We start from the raw sequence: 21,399 nt of genomic DNA, 5'->3' as shown, positions 1-21,399 counted from the left end.
GAGAACATTTCGATGGTTGCCAGATGGAAAAGGGGTTAGGGGGATGGGTGAAAAAGGGGGATAAAAAAGTACAAATTGGTAGTTACAAAATAGTCATGGGATGTAAAGTACAGCATAGGGAATATCGTCAATAATATTGTAATTATATGTATAGTGCCAGGTGGGTACTAGACTTATCGGGGTGATCACTTTGTAAGGTATATAAATGTCTAATCACTCTGTTGTACACCTGAAACTAACATAATATTGTACGTCAACTGTAATTGAAAAATAAAAAATTAGGGGCTAGGAGAGAGAAGTAGGTATTCTCAAGCTCATCTTTGCAGCACCTACCTGGTAGAGAATTGCATTCGATAAATGTTTGTCTCAACAAATTTGCTATTTACCTTTAAAATTTTTCCTTGTATATAACACCACACAATCAAATATCTAGTCAAATGTAGTCTGATCAAATAGTACTTCTTGGTATAATTTAATGACTTTATAAGAAAGGATTTACAAAAAACTTACACTGTTGTGAAGTAAAAAGAAATCATTTTAATATACACATTTTCACTTCTGTTCATTCGACATTGATTTCTACTATGCATGCATTCCCATTTAGTTGGACTTGCTTCACATTTATTTATTTTCCAAGATGCAGCAATCTTCGACAAGATAGTTCAGCTAAACCATTATTCTTAAAGACTACAAATGAACCTTGTCCTCGAAGCGTTTTATGAACTTTTAACATTTTCAACGAGCCCTACGAGGCTGCTCAGCATGGTGGTTTTTCACTGAAATTTCCAATTTGGAAGATGGCAAAACAAGACTAGGATCTTCCCAAGTGTCCTGGTTGCTTACATTCGTATCACAGCACAGTTGGGTAAGTAATAGAGACTGAATAGTGAGAAAATCTCCAAACACAGCTGGGTGAGACTGCTTCATTTTTAGACAGTACTCCGAATCATTATAACCTTCCTAATGGTGATTTATTCCAGGGCGCTTTTGATACTTATGAAGGGAAATGCTAATCCTTGTGCCCGTGCTCAGCGCTCTTGTTTACGGCGGTAGAGTTTCCTTCTCCAGCCACTGTTCAATAGCGACCTGAGGTATTGGACTTGCTGCAGACTCGGAAGCATGACGACGTCTACTTTCACAACCTGAGTTGGCGACAGCCTTCTCATTTCCTGCCAAATGGATCAGACCACACTTTCAACCCTACAGAAAGAAACATGAATAAAAACAGGATTTGTTTTTAAACTTCCTACCACTTCCCTTAACCACCAACAAACAAAATGACATCGGCATTGAGCTGTGCCGTTGACGTGCAGTCTGATAGTGGGGGCAGGCTGTCGGAGCCCCGGAATGCAACGGCTGAAGCCACGGCAGCCAGGGGGAACTTTTAAATGGCTCAGAAATTGCCCCACAGCAAGAAGATATGTATCTGGCCTAGTTAAAATCCAACTCAATAAAAAAGAATCTTGCCACAGATTACAAGAGTTTGGGTTAATAAGCTGGAAACCTCTCATTCTCAGCCAACTTGGATCATCTCAACGTAACTACTAACCATCCAGCCATAAAGGGAACTTTTGAGCTTTTGTATAAAGCAGAATCCCGCATCAATTAAAAGAGCTCACAAGTAAACAGTATTTTCCCACAAGGGTAGTTTTTAAATAGGTGCTTGTAAATAAGTCTGCAAAACAGCTCTTCACACTTCGTATTGCATTGCACATGTTCCATTTTTATGCCCACTTACCAAATGCAAACGAGGAACGTGCAAACTCGCAAAACGTATTCTGGAGTAAAATATTAAAATGAAATCTTCGGGTAGCACCTATAAAGTGGCAACTGTTGTGAAATAAATAGTACAATCACAATCTAGCCTCTAAACTGAAAAGACTTCTCCCATTGCGAAGCAGACACCCCCCAAAACACACACAACACAACAGTACAAATAAGGCTTTGTTTTGATTTTTAAGATTACCTGGTGGCTGTACGTCTTCTTGAACAATACCAGCTCGATTTACGGCTTGTTCTTTCTCTGAGAAACACAACAGAAATGACTCTTTAGCAAGGGGGGAGGGCAGTGGTGGTGGACATCTTTGTATTTACATGGGACAATGACAGGAGGCAACTAGAAACCAATCTATACATGAGTGCTATTACATTCAAAGACGCCATTACTCAAAGCTTTTAAGTTACAGAAGTTAGATCCTACAGCAAAAAGAATGGGTACTTGCAGTAAGAGAAAGAAAGCTGTGCTTCAGAAGAAAAGCTCCCAACTAAAATCTTTTCTCTGTGCACTCAGCATTTTTGAAAAGGCAACACAACAGAAAAAGAACAATTTTGAAAGAACTGGTGGGCGTGACATTAAGAGGGGAAGGCTGCTGAATTGAAGGGACAAGTACAATTAACAAGAAAATGATGTAGTTTACATGTCTAAAATGTATTCCACTGAAGGACGAGGCCCAGAGCTAAATATGCTATGTTTTCGATAGGAAATAGAGCAGAAAATTAATCTTTGGGTGGGTGGCTTTGGTTTGGGTAATTGAAGTCTCCCTAATTGATTGCAGGTGCTGTGCCAATTAAACAGTGTGTTTTAGCTACAGCAGCTTAGCGGGTCTCTTTGGAGATGTCCAACAGGCAAGGGCCAACAGAAATTGGGCATTTTATGTCTGTGGGCTTCAAGCATTCTGACACATCTTTCTAAGTGATTTAGAATAAACTCAAGGTCTGTGGAAACAAAGACTTATTATTTTAAGTATCTTAACAAATGGCGTCTTCAGGAGAAGGACTTGGAGCCAAAGGATGTTTACTACTAAATTACAGTAATTAAATATTGCAATCAGACCTTTGTTTTAATCAGGCTGACAGTGTTTCTTTAAATCCACATTTAGCTCTTATTTAATCTTAGGCCATTTTCTTTATTCTGGCCTCTGGATTCTCATAAAGTACACAAGCATAAAGTACAAGAAACAGGGTTTTGCCAAATCGAATATTCATTGAATTTGCTTCTCCGGCAAAGTGACAGAAAGTCAATCCTAAGTGACCTACCTGATAGTTTTATCAATGCTAAGTTTTGCTTTGGCAAATAAAACATTAAGCAATAGGGATTATGTGAATCTTGATATCCAATTCTAAGAGAGACAGGGAGAAGACAGAGCATAATGAAGCCATTACAGACCACGGCCCACTGGTTTCACTGGGTCCCTCTGAAAAAACACAGGTGAACTGCAACCAATACCCCCCTGGACCAAAGTATACCCAAGACTTCTTCCATCAAGAGTGATCGTGGAACCGCTAGGGTGTCAGGCTTTCTAAAATAACTCAACACAAAAGGCGATCTCATTTCCTGAGACGTTCAAGTCCTGGAGGACGGAGCCCTACAATACACTGTTAACATGGAAGTCTCAAAGTATGACTGTCTCAAACATGCTCTTAGGAAACACCAATCAATGAGACGACAATGTCACTGTGCCAGGGACACAAAGGTATAATTTTCTACACCTAAAAGGTCCGTTCTCCAATATTATGGGAGAGGGAAGAGATGAGTTTTTTAAAAAATAACTGTTTGCCAGAAAGCGCTCTAAGACCTAATCTTACAGATGTAAGAAAATTGGACATCCTGGTATCCTAAACATATTCCCCGAGAGGCAGGTACTGCAAAGCCCAAGAAGCCGGCAGGCTGCCAAACATCAAGGGAAGCTGACTTTTTGTGGCGAGGACAGAATACCTGTGTTTGAACCTAATGTAACGCAATGGAGAACCCAGTGAAAGAGAAAGGATCTGTCTTCACACTTTCTTGCTAATTGCTAATGATGTTGGAGAGAGGCTGAGGATTTATTTTAAATAGACCATAATCTCCTTATAATCCTTGTCCTTACGCAATCACATTTTTTTTTTTTTTGGCTTGGACAGGCAATTTGAACCAATTTGCTGAACCAGTTCCTACCAAGTGATAACTGGAATTAGCATCCTATCTACATCCCCTGGTTCTTTAATCCATTAATGTTTTATAAATACTCTAAGGCCAAAGCAGTCTTATATAAATTCATGAAATGACACAAAGACACTGTTTGTGAATGCGGAATATGCTAAAAGGAAAACAAAGTGGTCCCTCAGGATTTAGCAAGTGCATCTCGATGAGGCTGACAGTGAGGTTTCTATTTTGTTATCATTAGAGAAATAGCAAATGTCTCTAAACCTCAGGAAAAGGGCACCTCGGGGAAGTCAGGGGTGTAACTATGAACAAATTAGGATAAGCTAATTACTGACTTTTCAGTAGTGAGTGTGCTTCTATCAGGAGCGAAATGATGAAAACGCAAATATGCGACTGGGCCTGGAGTTTTGCAATGCTGGTTAGAAAAGTCCCCATTCCAGTATCTCAGCAAGCCCAACTCTGCCCCCTGGTGCTAAGGCAGTGGTGTGATTTGTAGTTTTAATTGAGGATCATTATCTCTAGTCAAAGGGCCAAGGTATATTATTAAACTGGTAGTGCATGCAGACCAGATTTTTGTATGGTAGTAAAAGAATCCAGCTAATATTATTAAGTCTTTAAAAACGAAAACGTATCTTTGTATTTATATCCATATTGTCCAGGTGTAGAAAATGACCTCAGGAACCCCCTTCCCTTCCAATCTCCTCCTGCCAATAAACAGTTAAAATAAAAGCAATTGGCAATCTCAGTAATTATACCAATGGCAACATTTGAGTATAGACTAGATATTAGATTATAGCATTGTTATCGATATTAAATTTCCTGGATTGGATAATTGTATTGTGATTATGTAAGAGAATGTCCTTGTTCTCGGGAAATACATGTTGAAGTGTTTAGGAACAAAAGCTGACAATGTCTCCACCTTACTCTTAAACAGTTGAGCGAGACAACAGTAATAGTTCTACTATATGTACATATAATTATATATGTATATATGTGTCTGAATATGTAGGTATGTAAAATGCAAAAACCACTTTACCAGTGCTCCCATTTGTGGCTGATGCCTAGACACGGACATCATCCAGATGTGCACCAGGGAGATCCCGAACCAGACACGCACTGTGGCGAGTGTGCACCAGCAGCTGAGGGGGACCAAATGGCCACGGGAGGCACTGGCTCCGCCCAATCCTGTAAACACTTGTTGTTACCTCAGCAGAGAGTCTAGTTGGATCCAGGAAGCTATGTAATGCCGGTTAGAAAATAGGGCTTTCGTCTGCCTGTGCATCTCATTTGGCTCCATGGTGAAAGGAATAAAAAGCATATTTTAAGCACCTGGCATGTGACGGGGAAAATGCCTTTCTGGTAAGAATCATTTCCACATCAACTGATTTCTTGTAACCCTATTCAGACTCTGTGCAATATACTTTAGCTGAGAGCAGCAAGACACAAACCGAGGGGTAGGAGAGGCCTCACAGCTCGGCCACGGAACCTTTCGTTTTGCTATGAAGCACTCTTTGCTCTCAGGTGAGATGGGGAGCCATTAAGCAGCAGATAAGGCTGGGGAGTTCGGGTCTCGAGTCCACCCAACAATTAACAAGCTAAATGACCTTGGACAAGTCACCTAAATGAGAGGACTTAAATGAGCACAGGATTTCTGGCAAAACTGATTTTTATGCTCCTGCACATCTCGTTAAAAATGAATGGATCACGGAAAATGATCTTATTCGGTCTCATTTCACAGGTGGGCCTAGAAACGCATGTTGTTTTTACAAGGCCAGACTCAGGATCACTGTCTAGTTTGAAGATAAGAAGACAGATTGGGTTTCCAGTTACAGCATCTGTACTCGCCCTGCACGTGGCTCGTCAGACAAGCCGGGCTGTGCCCACAGGGCGAGAGCCAAAGGCAACGTTTAGGATTCCCTCCAAAAGCACAATGGTCCCCACACTTCTGGTCAGGGGTCACCGACCACCAACGCCAACTGCCATCCCCCCAGTGAGCGCTCATGTCGGTGCCGAGGTATCACGTGGAGCGCTGACCTTGCACTTCACACAACGCTGAGTCAAGTCTGGCTGAGTTAGTGAAAGAGCTGAAGATCACACTGAACGTCCACATGAAATCCAGTGAGGCGGTCTCGTGACCGTGGCTCACCTGCTTTTAAAGCATGGCAGATCTCGTTGGCTTTCTTTTACCCAAACAGCCTTCCTCCTCCTTTCTGCTGCCTTGTGGCTTATTCCCGAGAGGCCCTGGAACCTACCTGTCTCCATGCCCAGCCTGGCCAGCATCAGTCAGGCTGGTCCAGCCGAACGGCCGCTGACCTGACACTTGAGCCCGACATGGCTTTGGCTCCTCCCTCGCCAGCCACTGGATCCACGTCTCAAGGGCTGAGTGTGTGCCCTGCCCTTCCCAAAACTGTGGGCTTCTCCTAGGTCTTCCCTAGGTCTTCCCAGAATCCTGGGGAACACAAATGTGGGAGGGATGGTCGGAAGAGGAAGTCCCAATAAGAGAGGCAAAGAGGAGCAGCTGAAAGGCAGGAGCCAAGGAGCCAAGCCAGGAAGACCGGACAAGGGGGCGGCCACAGAAGGCCAGCGAAGAGAGGGTTTCAAGGAGGGAGAGGCTGGCCAGTGGCTGTGCCTCTCACTCACAGGTGACTGGACTTCTACTGTAGGAAGAGAACAGAAGTCATCACCTGGAAGTGCCCACAACTTCCGGACATCAAACCTAATTTAGCTGCATCCACGCCTCCCGTCCTGAGCTGGCGGAGGAGGGATCCTGCCTTCTGTCCAAGGCCCTCTTCTCCATCTGAGCTCAAGGTCTCACGCCACCTCCCACTCTAGGGATGGTCTTCTCTCTCCAGCATCTTTCTTTGCCCAGAGACTCTCTTAGTTCTCCCATCTCTCGGCCAAAAACAAAACACTCCCTACACCCCTTGACCTGCTGCAAATACTCTGTCATTCTCCTCCCCATAGAGCCAAACATCTTTAGTCAACTGAATATACTATTTACTCTTCAGTCCACTGCGATCTGCTTGCTGCCCACTGCTAAACCACCCACAGCATTAACAAAATGACCTATGACCTTTACCTTTTCCTGACACATGTAATGGATATTTTCACTTCGTATCGTCCTGCCTCCAAGAAGCCTAACCCTGCTGATCACACCCCTTTTCATGAAGAGTTGTCTTCATGGGGCTTGTGACTATAGCCTCTCCCGGTTTTAATTCTCTCCCTCTGGCCACCCCTTCTTGGTCTCCGTGAGGGCCCCCCTTCCCCTGGCTGCTTGCTCTTCACAGTGTTCACCAGCATTCTTGTCCTAGGCCAGCTTGTCTCTTCCAGCCCGAGTGCTGCCTGGGAGCCCTTACCTCCAATGACTCTGATTTGCACCCAGTGCTGATGACACTGCATCTCTAGCTCCAGCTCAGATCCAGGATCTCAGCTCCAGACTGGCGTATCCCACTGCCTCTGGGAAACCTCCAAGAGCACATCCCAATACCTAAAACTCAGTACATCCCAAATGGAACTAGTTCGTCCTCTCGCCCCCAAACGGCTTCCTTTTTGTTTCTTAGTAAACGACAAAGACCACCATCTCTTCAGCTGCTGGAGCTAGGAAGTTGAGTGCTATTCATTCTCTCTCTCTCTCTCTCTCTCTCTCTCTCTCTCTCTCTCTCTTCTCTCTCTCCCCCCCCGTGCCCCCCACACACACACACACATACCTTTGGCTAATCAGTCACAAATCCCCATAGTTTACTTACTGAACACAGCTCCCAAATTCAGTACTTCTTCCCGTCCCATAATCACCACTCTGGTCCAGGCTACAGTCACCCCTCCCTATCCTCCCTCCTGTGGCCACAGGAAGGACGGCCTTCCTTTTTTTGTTTTTTTAGCTGAGCCATCCTGCCACCTGTTGGCAGCTCAGTGGCAGCTCAGCTCGGACTGGGAATCGAACTGGTGACCCTATTGCTCAGAGCTTGCACTCTTGAGTGAGCTCTTAACTAACAGAGCCACTCAGCAGGCCCAGTACGGCCTTCCTGTACGTGGCCCTCCTGCCTCCAGCAGTGACCCCTCTAGCCCCTCCTTCACATTACAGTGACTCTGTAAAGAGTGAATCTCATCACCTCGTTCTCTAGATTAAAATACTTCAATGATCCTCCACTGGCTGGACTCTGAGGACAGCAGAGAGGTACTGAAGTATTTTAATCAAGTGAGATAATCAAATTCAAGGAACAAATGGCATGACAATAGACTTTTCAACAGCCACAGCAGGAGACCTAGAGTTCTATACATTTTCTGACAAAATGAATGAATACTCCCAGTTATAAATTCTCACCAAAGAAATATTAACAGATGTATTTCAAAATGAAGAAAACTGAAACTAGAAAGGAGACGCAAAAAGGACTGCTGAGTAAAGAATGTGGGTAGAGAGAAACAACCAGTGACTGTATAAACATGGAGGTTTAGGGAGCAATAAACGCCAAGTAGGACTGAAGTTGTACCGAGGGTGCGAGGGACAGGCTGAGGCATTCGAGGGTCTTTGTATATTTCATAGGAGGGGAAAGATATTGACTAACTTTAAACAATCATCATAAAATAACAAAAATAGAATGGAAAACTTTCAAACGATGTAGTAGAGGGAGAAAAATAAAGAAGCCTTGAAGACAGAAAAGGAGAAAAAAGTACAGAAATAAAATAATAGAAAACACAAAATCTAATGGAGAAAACAAATGTAAATATATCAGTAAACATAATAAAGGAAAATGAACTCAATCCAACAGTTAGATGATCAGATTGGATTAAAAAAATCCAGTTTAGGGTGGTTTTAAGGCTTAAGGACAAACAAAGGCTGACTATAAGAGGATAGGAAAATACTAACCAAAAGAAAGCTGGTAACTGTATCAGATAAAATGGAGTGGGGGAAGAATATTTGAGATAAAGAAGACCCCTATATAATGATAATTGGAAACAATTCTCTAGAATATTCTTGATTGTGTGTACCTAATAACATGGAATCAAGATATTTAAATAACAGATTAAGAAGCTTGATCTGTAATCAACATATGTAGAACCTGTATCCAACAACCAGAGAATATACATCATTCCAAGCACATAAAAAACATTTGCAAAAATTGAACTCGTTTGTCCTCTTTTACCCCCAAAACCACATCCTGTACTAAGCCACAAAGCAAATCTTGACCAATATCAAAGAATCAAAATCATCTAATCCACATTTTTTTACTACAGATACAAATAAGGTAGAAATCGGCACTCAAAAATAACCAAAAAGACCACCGTGGCTGCTGGTAGAGAATGGGTAGTAGTTGGGGCATGGAAGAAACAGGGAGACCAGCTCAGTGTCCAAAGGTTGGGTGGGGGACACGGACTGGACAAAGGTGAAGTGACACAGATAGAAGTGCTCTGTCTTGTTCAGTCGGTCACATACACCGGCACCTAACACAGTGTCAGGTACATAGGAATTACTAAAATCCAGGTTTAAAAAAAAATGAAAAAGCAGCTAAATAAATGCTAGTTGGATGTGCTGGAATTAACTGAAGCTCTGTCCTCCCAGCACAATCATGGAACACCTCACCTGCCTGGACCCCAGTTTACTGCCAGCCCAGTGAGCCCTGGGTCTGCCCACCTGCTTAAAACTCCTTGTCTCACATCTCTGCCCTTGTGGCTCCTTGTTTTTTAAAATGTTTTTATGAGATGCCTAATATAAGCCAATACTAGGTATTTCCATACCTGTTCTCATTAAATACACCCCCAAATCTGTAAATTCAGTCCTATAAGCTGCACTGCTATCGACGAGGAAACAGGCCGAGCTCAGAGAAGTTAAGTGCTCACCTCAAGGTCCTGTCTACTAGACCCTTCTGCATTATCCCCTTTAGTGGCAGTGTGGTGCCAGGGTACAGTGAGTAAAGGCACTGGTTCAAATCCCAGATTTGCTGTGGGTCCTTGTGCAAGTTACTTAACTGTTCCATACCCCAGTTTGTCCACAAGAAAATGGGGGTGAAACTCGCATAGTAGTATTGCAAAGGGTTGCTATGAGAACTAAATGGGTTAATATGTATGAAGTGCTTGGAAAAGTGCCAGACATATAATAAGCTTTCAATAAATACTGTTTAGAATTATTTATCTGTTTAAAGAATCAGTTATAGGCCTGTCAAGTGGCTCAGTTGGTTAAGAGCTCGCTCAAGAGTACAATTTCTGAGCAACAGGGTCGCTGGTTCAATTCATGACCCAAGCTGAGCTGCTGCTGAGCTACCAACAGGTGGCAGGATAGCTCAGCTAAAAAACAAAAATAAGAAAATAAAGAATCAGTTATGACTCTCAGATGAGAGTTGGCCAAATTAATTAAAAGTGAACCCGAAAAGTGGACAGGCGTAGGCTGTCTTCCAGTTAAAATGCAGATATTGTGGCCACACTCACTATATGTTTGCTTAAAAGGCCTGATTTGTCTGTCTCAAGCGACTCAGACAACCATAGGTTCTAGAGAATCCCTATAAACTGTTGTTGGTATACACGGCACAAACCCACACCTTGACCATCTGATCTAGACCAGGATTTCTCAACTTTGCCACCATTCACATTTTGGGCTGGGTAGTGCTGTCATGTGCTGTGCATTGCAGAAAATCTAGCAGCATCTCTGACCTCTACCCACTACATGCAGGTAGCAAACTCACACCACCCCACCCCACCCCCAGTAGTGACATGCAAGAATGTCTCCAGATAGAACCAAATATCCCCTGGGGGACAAAACCATCACCAGTTGAGAGCCCCTGCTCTAGTCTTCAAAACTGAAACTTTTCTAGTGGGATCCCAAGCAGACCCCCTTGTCCCAACTTTAATTCTAGAGGCCATCATAAAATAGCCTGGGGCAGGGACCCAACAAGGAAAGATGATGGAGATAAGATGATACAGGGCTTCCTACTGCCGTTTACCACCCGTATACGGTGCATAGATTGGAAAGCAGAAGCAGAATTCGCAGAGGCCATTTAAATCTTGGCTGATGAAAAGAAGCTACAAGGAAATCTGAGTGTGTATTTAAAATGCTCTGCCTCAAGAAACCAAATGTTATAGCATTTGTAATGGGCAGAGCATTTACACGGAGCTTTCGCCTTCAAATCACCAAGCTTTCAGCCTCTGCTAATATTCTCAAGGGGCAGGGTTGGCCCTCTTCCATCTTCAAGATGATTCAGGTTTCCTGGAGAACAAAATGAGTCTCTAATGCCTAATATTTTCTCTCTGACAGATGGTTTCAGATGTATCAAAGTGCTAATCCTTGCTGAGGTATAAGTCTCAAGGAAGGAGAGTTTGGCTTTTAGAATGATAGGACTTGAATGATTAAGGAGGTAAATTACTCCCAGGATATTCACCATTGCCATGTGAGCAACCAGCTTAAAATGAAGACAGCGGAATCTGAAAAAAGATTTGAGAAAAGAGAGGAAAAACTCAAAACCCAGGTTAACAGTTTAGGTTTGAAACATTTTCGCCCAAAGACATCTCTGGGAGCGGAAACGAAGTTGCCAATAAAAACACCTTCAAGCTCAGGAAGATCAGAGTTCCACCGGCCTCCCCCCAACATCACCGCTCCCAGCGTCAGTGTGTGGAATCTGGAGGCAGACACCTGGGTTGGAGGATTGACCTTGAACTTCACTGGCTGTGACCTTGGGCATGTTATACAACCCCTCTGAGCCTCAGTTCCCTCACCTGTAAAACAGGTAACACCACCTACCTCAAAGGGAGGTGGTGGAAATTAAACGACCCAAGGTATGCCTAACCTGACACACGGTGAGCGTTCCGTGAGTTTTTAACTGTAAGTATTAACTAGTATTTAGTGTTGACCTGCTTTCCTTACAACTTTTGAATCTCACGGGAGGCTACACGGTTTTATTTTAGATATAGAAATAGTTATGTATAGATGAGGATGCTGAGGGTCCCAGAGATCGAGTCACTTGTCCACGGTCACAAAACTGCACCCAGCAGAATTCAAACCCGTGTCAGCCTGACTCCCGAGCCAAGATCTTTCCAAGTCCCCACGTGGAGAGGCCTGGGGGGGTGGGGGGGTTACTAGGGCTAGATCACCACGCTGGGTCAGAGGTAACTCACGGTACTCCTCCAGCCGCATTAGGGGCCGGAAGTAGATGGGGTAGAAGGCGGCGCCGATCAGGGAGATGAAGCCGCCGAAAATGAGCGCGGTCCGCAGGTTCCGGGACATGGCGCCGGCCAGGAACTGCCCTGACCTGCTGAGAGCCCTGCCCTCTCAGAATCCCGGCCCGCGCGGGCCAGGCCGTGACCCCGCTGCGAAGACGCCTAGCGGCTTTCGCTTCCGGGCCTTGGGGGCTGGGCTAGGGAGAGGGGCGGGGCGAGGTGCAGAGGGTGGAGCCAGAGGCGGGAACTGGGCACTGGGCGGAGCTGGGGCAGGGCGGGGGCGGGGCCTAGGACCCCGCGCACCGCCTTCCCTGCTGTCCCTCGCTGCGCGTTGCGACCACCGAGCTCGAGAGGTGGTTTGAGCGTGGGGCTTTTGTTGCACTGGATTTTGCGAACCCTGTTCTGCCCCCTGCCCTGACCTCTGCCTGGCTTCCACCTCAGCTGCTCCATCCACCACTGCTCTGACCTCTTTCGCCATCCCTCTTTTAGCAACCACCCTTTCCTGTTCTTCCCCCATTGATTTGATTTTGGCGATGGTCTACCACGAGCAGGATGCTCTGTAGCTCGCTGATTTAATCCTCATATTAGTCGGCCCATTTTACAGGTGAGGGAACCCCGGCTTGGCTGCCCGGCTTTGGACAAGTCACTTGGCCTCCCAGAGGGTGGTTTGAGAGGACTTAGAGACAAAGGGGCAAATCTTCTGGACCAGCGGTTCTCAACCTGTGGGTCGCGACCCCTTTAGGGGTCGAACGACCCTTTCACAGGGGTGGCCTAAGACCATCGGAAAACAAAAAGATATTTACATTACGATTCATAACAGTAGCCAAATTACAGTTATAGAGTAGCAACGAAAATAATTTTACGGTTGGGGGTCACCACAACATGAGGAACTGTATTAAGGGGTCGCGGCATTAGGAAGGTTGAGAACCGCTGTTCTGGACCATGACTAACTTAGGAGGAGTGCTGTTTTAACATCCAAGCTACAAGAAGACCTTTTCTGACTGTTTTTCCATCCCTCCTCTCTCCCTGTTCCCTTTATTGGATATCAGGGTTATGAATGAGGGTGGGTGACTAAATAAGTATCAGCTCAGGGCAGAGAGGCCATGGCCAGCCCCACTGATGGGAACTTGGGGACTCTGCCTTATTACCTGGGATGGGAGGCCACTGAAGACAGACATCTGCGTCCTCTTCCTATAGCTGCCATCCCCCATCCTTCTAGGTGGCCTGTGTCTGCTTATGATCTGCCAAGGGTGTACTGGGCCACTGAGACTAAGATTCTCCTCTCAATCCTTTACAGGTGAGAATGATACCAGCAGCTGGGGGCTGTGAAGCAGAGAGGATATTCATCTTGACCCCAGCAGCATTATTTAGTCCAGAAAAGATCTACGATCTTTCAGGAATGGTGTGGAGAGCACAGGTTTCCTCTTTCATTGGAGTTTTGTAGTTGAATCAAGCTACTATCTACCTCTGTGGTTCCAGAAACATATAAATCAGGTGTTTGATCTGTCAGCAGATTTATGAACTATCAGCTGTGCCCCAAACACCAGGCAAAGTGCTACGGTAGACACAAAGCTGAATAAGACTTGACCCTTGCTCTCCAGGATCCTGCCCCATGGATGATGAGACAGGACATATACATAAAAAGATAACAAATGACCCAGTGTTGCTGGTGAGTGATTTGGTCCTGCGGGCTACAGAAGTTTAGAGGAGGAAGACAGATGATTGTAGGGCGAGGCAGCTGCCTTGGGCACTTGCAGGAGCTTGTTAGGGTGAGGACAGAAGACTTCATAGCAAAGAGGGAATACAATGATGCATGCTTTATATTGCGTGATAAAAAAGTCCCCTGGTGTAATGCACATTTGTCATTTTAGCAACATTCTCTTTTCTTTATGGTAATAGTACCCCAGATATCTTTTGTCAAACCACTCCACTCTCATTCTCAATCCATGAGGTAAACCGGGGCGTCTCCCCTCACCCAAATCCTTACTTTTTTCCATCTTTGAGAGTTAAACATATAACTAACTTTGACCAAGCTCCTTTACCACAGGGGGTGATTGGCACGGGACCCAGGACTGATCATCCAATGCAGCTGCACCTTCTTGGCCACATGACCCAAGTTGAACCAACCATAATCCGTCCCAGCTGCTGGAAAGTTGGGTTTGAACCTGAGGGGATAAAACTCTGAAGCTGCTGGGGACCACCATTTAGAGACTGAGAATGAGGACAGCAGAAAGAGAGCTGAGAAATATAAAATCCAATGCTGACATTACATTTGAGTCCCTGAAGTCAGCTGTGCCTAAAATAGGATCTACCATGGACTTCTCAGTAACTATGACCCAATAAAGTCCCCTCTTCACTGAGGCCAGTTTGAGTCGGGTTCTGTCTTTTACAACAGAAGGAGTTCCAGGTGAAATCACCATGGATGTAATTTCATTTGCTTAACACTTCATGAGCTGCCAGCCAAGGATTACCCTGTTTTATAGATCATATTACTGAGAGGTAGAGACCTGAACTTTCTTAAGGTCACACACTGAACCAGGACTAGGGTTTAGCTGCCATGATTTCTTATCTGATGAGCTTCTCTATAACATCTTGCTGTCTCCATGAGCAAGCTTGGCAGAATGGCTGGCTGAACCCCATCCACAGAGCCTCTGAAAGCCAGTGTGGATTGTGCCAGGGAATGGGATGTCTTGATAAGGTACCAACAGTGCCAGTGTGGGGCATATGAGCCACCCTCCTCTCCAAGATGAGGTGGCAAGGAACTGGTAGTTTCACTGTCCCCTCATGCTGATCTAAAGGTTTTAACCTGACCAACAGGTAGGCTATAATCTGTTCAATTACAATAATCTATAAGAATGTCATAGGCCATCTATGCCATTTGCATAGCTTATTAGCATCATCACACCAAAAACTGGTTACTTATCACTTTCTTGCCACTGAGCCCTACCAAATACAAGTGTATCATTTTGATCCCAGTGTTCTCCCCATTTCTGAGAATCCCACTGACCTATAAATTCAATCAACAAATGCCTATTGTGTGCCTATTCTGGGCAAGTTACTGGACCTGTTGATTGGGAACATAAAAAGGAGGCAGTCACCATTTGTTCGTTATTCAACAAAGGTTCACTGAGCCAGGCACCATGTGCCAGTCATTTTTTCAGGTGCTGGTGGATGCAACAGACCAGGAGGGTCTGTTGTCCTCAGGTGTCTACAGTCTGGTGGAAGGATAAGATGTGGCAACAGATAGTGATTGTTTTTTGGCCACTCAGCCTCCCCTGATAATAGCTCCTGATTCCTTTCAGAGAGTAACCTCTCATCTTGGCATTCTTGGTTCAACTGTAAACTGAGGGGCCCTGTGTATTCCTATCAATGTTAATATCAAGGCTGTAGAACACATCCCCTGTGCCAATCAGCATCGCAGGTGTACCCATTCAGTACTCACCAACCCCCATGAATGGATCTCTCCATTTGCAGAGGCGGAAGCTAGGGCATGGCAAGAATGACAAGCTCAAGGTCACATGACTAGAAAGTAGCACAGCCAGGATTCAAATCCAGACACCTGCTCTTTCCGTCCATCTACACTGCCTTGCAAAGTCAGTGATCTAATGTTGTCTGAGTATGGGTACAGTTCCAACTTGGTCCAGTTGTTCTCTTTCTCCCAGAAAGAAGAATCATGAAGATGGTGACACAAGGACAGATCACACAGGTACAGCAGGTTTCTTTCATTGCTAATGTTCTGATGACATTTTTGTGTATCTCCCACTGGCCCTTAATGCGGGAGCTTCCATCGTAGTTCCCCCTTGTAGTCTGATTCTTGAGTAATCATTGTATTCTGCAAGCTCAGTATGCTTCCAATAAACTCCCTTTAGATTTAAGTTAGCGTCAGTTTTGGTTGCATGCACCAGATGCGGAAATTTCCACATGGCACAGACAAAGGGCTTGGGGCTTCATCGCTGTGCTAGTGTTTGTGACATCCAAAGGGAGTTTGGGGGGAAGGTATTTGTGCAAAGGGAGAAAGAGCTCAGGGCTGTAGGGAGGCAGGATGCACGTCAAATCTGTCAGGAGTCCTAGGGTGCATATTTTCATCTCAATCACTGAGAAAAAAATTGGCTTGGCTCCTATCCTGTACTTTCTCCCTCTTCCCTTGGATGTGAAGATTGAATGCTTGCAGGGAGCAGACCACCAGTAGTGTCTTGCAGGGGTTTCAGACAGACATCAAAGTTAATCCGCTTTCTGATCTACGCAAAATGGTGATGAGGGTTTCGTGGAACAGCAGCTCCACTAATTGTGGCACTGCAGCCCAGCTGATGTATTTTTAGAATATCGTGAATTCCCAAGACATATCAGTACTTTCTGTGGGAAAAGTCACACTAGAAACTTGGGGTTTGGAATAGAGCAGGATCTAATGCAGGCGCCCCCAGACCCATACTTTTGAAAAGAAGAGACAAGTAGGAGAAATCCTTCCTTGTTTTTAACCAGGTGCTCTGACTCTCTAAGTACCTACTCATCTGTATAAGTATTTCCGGTGTAGAACATTTATCAAGTTTTTCTTCTTTGGTCTGCTGTTTACATCTAAGGGAGTTCCCCAGATGTCTGGCTTGGCTTATCTCTTGCCATACTATGCAGCCCACCATTTTAACTAATATCTGTATGGCTTCCAGAGCTAGGGGGCTAGGCCCAGGCTTTTTGCTGCACACCAGGCTCATGTCCCTGGTAGACATCTCAGGTACAAGGCCCACTTGTTCCTATTCCCTCCTCTTCACACTCACTGCCACTGGCTTGGTTGGAGGCTTCATCCGCTCTCCCTGGCCTTGGCTTCCACACGCCATCCTCTTCCATCATCGACTGTCTCATTTGTGGGATAACCAAGTGGTCTTCTGAAAACATAGATCTGGTCAATCACTACTCTTTTCAGAAGCTTTGGTGTCTCCCTAAAGTATGAATTAACTCAGCCTGGACCTCAGGCTTTGGTCAACGGGTCATTAAAGGCCACTTGGTGCATCCCTGTGCCTCTGCTGAGTGGAATAAGAGGTCTCTACATCTAGATGGCCGTGCTCTGTGCCTGCGCCTTCGCTGATTGAGTCAGCATGGACGTATGGCCCAGAACAAACTCAAAGGTCCAAAATCTCTGCCTAAAACGGGGAATGGGCTGACCCAGTGAGCTTCTCTGCCTCTGGAATTTCAGCTGGAAATTCAGGGAGCGTGGGGAGGTTAGCACAGGGAGCAGGAGTTGGACAGATGCACAGGGAAAGGCAATGAGTAAGCAGGGAGCTGTGAGTAAGCCATGGCGATGAGTCAGTGACGCTGCGAGAGAAAACCTCGGCAAGTGGATGGGGAGAGAATTGCCTGGGAATAACGGGAAACAGAGACTGATGGAGGCGAATTAAAATGAAGATCCAAATCCCTGCTGCTATGAAAGAACAAGATATCTTAAGCCCTAGGACTTCTGGGGACTCGTTTATTGATTCATTGTTTTCTATCAGTTTTCTTGAGCATCCTCCATGTTTCAGGTGCTGTTCTCAGCATTAGACAAAGTTCTTGGCCTCCTGGAGCTTATATTCCAGTGGGGTAAAGGGGTTCATAATAAATACATTTAAAAAAGAAAACCAAGCTCACAGACACAGGGCAAAAGCGCTGAGCCCACAACGTCCTTGCTCTTCAAGGAACAGCAGTCAATGTGGCCTGAGAGGAGTGAGCGGAAGAGACAGTGAGTGGAAGTTAAGTAGCGAGGTAGCGGGGGCGAGAGCATCGCACAGGCCAGGAAGGACTTAGGATGTTACTGTGCGTGTGCTGGGGAGCCATTGTAGGATCTCGAGCAATCTTCCAGTTCCAGTGCCTTCTGCAAGTCCAGCTACTCTATGGCTTCCATTCTCTCCATGCATTCCTATCTCCCTTACCCATAGAGCCTCACTGTTTCCCATAAAGCCATTTACTCCGAAGGGCAGAAATCAGTTTTCCTTCCTAGCAACAAAGTGAGCCTGTCCCCAAAGCCTCCATGATTTGACCCTCAGCAACTCTGTCAGCTTTGCTTTCTTCCTCTTATCCTATTTGTCCCAGTGCTCCATTCCAGCAGCTCTGATCTGTTTGCCAGGTGCTATCAATAAATGCAGCCCGCCTCAGCCTGCCTCTGGGTCTTAGTGCTGCCTCTTCCTTCTCTCTGGAATGGTTTTCTCCCAAGAGCCTCTTGTCACCATTCTGGCACAAAGTTGTCATCGGTGCTTCACATGGCTCCAGCGGACACATGGCCCAGAGGTCCAGTGTTGAGCGTTCTTTGCAGCCTACTAGATGGAGCGCAGAGCTCAGCAAGGCATGGGCCTATGGAGTCTGAGTGATGCAGAACTTTCCTCCAAAATGCCAATTTTCTATCTGCCAAGAGAAGTGATGGAGATTTGTGATTCATGTTCTGGTCCATCTTCCCAGGCCAGGGACCTACAATTCTGAATTTCTGCCTGCTTCCTCCCAGCTACTGGGTCTTTGGGAAAGTCATGACGCATGTTTGCAACAGATGGCACTAGTTCATTTTTGGAAGCACTAGAGTCATTCACATCTATGTTGTTGCTATGTCATTTGACAGCTGACTGCTCTAGCTTCATTCTAAAATAAAAAAAAATTGAGCGATTTGGTTAAGTTTTGGAGATTTTACAACAAGTTGAAGATGGAAGACCGAACTGTGCATTTTTGCCATATTTTACTGTTTTACTTCCATAAAGGGAAGAACGTGCGTCAAGCTTGTGAAAAGTTGCATAAAGTTTACTGTGACAATGCTCTACAAGAACATCAGTGCTAGCGATGGTTCACGAAATTCCATGCTGGTAATTTTGATCTCAACAACGCTCCTCGGTCAGGGAGGCCCACCGAGGTTGATGACGACAAAATAAAGGCATTGATTGAGTCAAACTCACGTTACATGACACGAGAGATTGCAGAAACATTGAACATCCATCATTCAAGCATTCATGACCACATGAAGAAGCTGGGATACATAAGCAAGCTCAATATTTGGGTTCCACATAACTCAAAGAAGTTCATTTGATGGCACGTATAGACATTTGCAATATGCTCATTAAACATGAGGAAAATGATCGTTTTTTGAAGGGACCGATAACTGGTGATGAGAAGTGGATTGTTTACAACAATGTGGTGTGCAAACGGTCTTGGTCCCAATGTGATGATTCGCCTCAAACGACATCAAAGGCAGACATTCATCAGGGGAAGGTTATGCTCTCATTGTGGTGGAATTTTAAAGGTGTTGTATTTTTCGAGCTCCTACCAAAGGAACCAAACTATCAATTCGAATGTGTACTGTCAGCAATTGGACAGTTTGAATGAATCCATCATCCAGAAATGTCCAGAGCTTAATTGTAAAGGAGTTGTGTTCCATTGTGACAACACGAGACCACACACAAGTTTGATCACCCGTCAAAAATTATTGGAGCTTGGATGGGATGTGTTGCCACACCCACCATACTTGCCTGACCTTGCGCCGTCAGACTTCCACTTGTTTCGCTCTCTTCAAAACACCTTGTATGATATAACGTTCAATTCAGATGAGGCTGTAAATCAGCACCTTGTTCAGTTTTTCGCAAATGAAGACAGGTTCTTTTAAGAACGAGGAAGTATGAAGCTCACTGAAAGTTGGCAAAAGGTTATCGAACAAAATGGGCAATATATCATTAATTGAACTTTGTTCTTTATATAAATAAATGACCTTTGAAAAACAGACAAAATACATCATGACTTTTCTGAAGACCCAATAGAAGTGAATCTAGATTTACTTCCCAACACGAACAAGCACTGTCTCCCTGCTCAGTGAGATCCTAGTCCAAAGTCTGAAAAATAGCCTCAGTTCCTATCTTAGTCCATTCAGGCTGCTAGAACAAAAGACCATAGACTGGGTAGTTTATAAACAGCAAACATTTATTTCTCACAGTTCTGGAAGCTGAGAAGTCCAAGATCATGGTGCCAGCATAGTTGGCTATGGGCCCTCTTTCTGGTTCACAGCTGGTGCCTTCTCACTGTGTCCTCACATGGTAGAAGGGGTGAGGGATCTCTCTGGAGCCCTTTTATAAGGGTACTGATGCCAGTCAAGAAGGCTCTACCTTCATGACGTAAGCACCTCCCAAAAGCCCTACCACCCCATACCATCACGTTGAAGGTTAGCATTTCAACAAATGAATTTGAGGGGAATACAAACATTCAGACCATAGCAGTTCCTCAATGCGAATGTGAACAGTTGGTGCAAAACATGGAGACACAGAATTTATTTTAGCCTTTCTTCCCTATAGCCCCCACATTCAAGGGCTGATGGTGCCCTGCCCACATGCTCACCATTCCCGAAGCACATCACCTTGGAACGGTGGCCACATTCTTGGACATTACAGAGCACTCACGTCTTCAGTGCTTCAAGGACACAATTATGCAGCCTGTATGTGCCTTGGGGGAGACGAAACTATTTCACTGGTCAGCCTGGCCCGCTGACATCCTTCGTTCTTCACAGTTAATTCTCCTTGTTCCAGGTCCACTCCTGAGCCCCTAGAAGGATAAAGAGGTAGATCAGTTTATAAAAATACTGCCTCAAGACCCCAAAAAGTCTGAAATGATGGAACTCTGTCATACAATAGAGAAATCCGTTCTGAAAATACTGACTACTGTACTTATGTTGGAAGGTCAATCAAAAGTGTCATTGGGCTATATCAGAGGCAATAGTATCTAAGGTGGACTCTTGGTCCCACTGAATATTTTTGTCCCTTCTTTTTCTTGCTACTCATCCCCATAGCCATTCTCCACACAGCAGCCAGGGCTAACTTTCAGAAATTGAAGGCAGATTATATGACCCCCTTGCTAAAATACCCTAAAATCTTCCCAAGCGCTTAGAATAAGATCCAAACATCTTACCATGTCCTTAGTAGGTTTCAGATCATTTGTCTTGCCTACCTCTTGCACCTCCCCATCCTCCAGTCTCCCACATTAAGGGACCATCATACAAGTTTCCTGTTTGTTCTTGAACTCATCAGGTCTGATCTAGCCTCTGGGCCTTTGCACTTGCAGTGTCCTCTGTCCGAAATGCCCTGAGCCTAGCTCTTGGCCTGGCTTTATTTGTTATTTCAAGTATCTGTTTAAGTGGCACTGCCTCAGGGTGACCACACAGTCTAAGGTAGTCTTCACCGCCCCCCCACACTGTCTGTCCATCGCCTTGCTTTCTTTTTTACAGCACCTCAACCTACCTGTTGACACATTAATCACTGTCTCTCACTCTGGACTGTAAGCACTATGAGAGCAGGAAATTTATCTACCTTCATGCTGTGTTTCCAGCACCTTCCAAAATACCAGAGGTG

The 21,399-nt window shown here is 45.0% G+C and overlaps 1 protein-coding gene across 2 annotated transcripts; it reads right to left on the bottom strand.

Moving 5' to 3' along the window:
• Positions 1-517: 517 nt before the first annotated feature.
• SMIM20 (small integral membrane protein 20) lies at positions 518-12,260 on the bottom strand. 2 transcript variants are annotated; one of them, XM_019642432.1, is made up of 3 exons: positions 12,023-12,260; positions 1,967-2,023; positions 518-1,200 (listed from the first exon to the last, which is right to left on the bottom strand). In XM_019642432.1, the coding sequence occupies exons 1-3, from the start codon at positions 12,129-12,131 to the stop codon at positions 1,163-1,165; spliced, it is 204 nt and encodes a 67-aa protein (XP_019497977.1). In that variant the 5' UTR covers positions 12,132-12,260; the 3' UTR covers positions 518-1,162. The 2 variants fall into 2 exon arrangements, with proteins under 2 accessions (XP_019497977.1, XP_019497976.1); XM_019642431.1 differs by having other exon boundaries at positions 518-1,169.
• Positions 12,261-21,399: the final 9,139 nt, after the last annotated feature.

This window comes from Hipposideros armiger, unplaced genomic scaffold, assembly GCF_001890085.2.
Source record: "Hipposideros armiger isolate ML-2016 unplaced genomic scaffold, ASM189008v1 scaffold_68, whole genome shotgun sequence".
NCBI classification, from domain to species: Eukaryota; Metazoa; Chordata; class Mammalia; order Chiroptera; family Hipposideridae; genus Hipposideros; species Hipposideros armiger.
The sequence above is the reverse complement of the archived record's forward strand: the minus strand, read 5'-3'. Positions and strand labels throughout refer to the sequence as shown.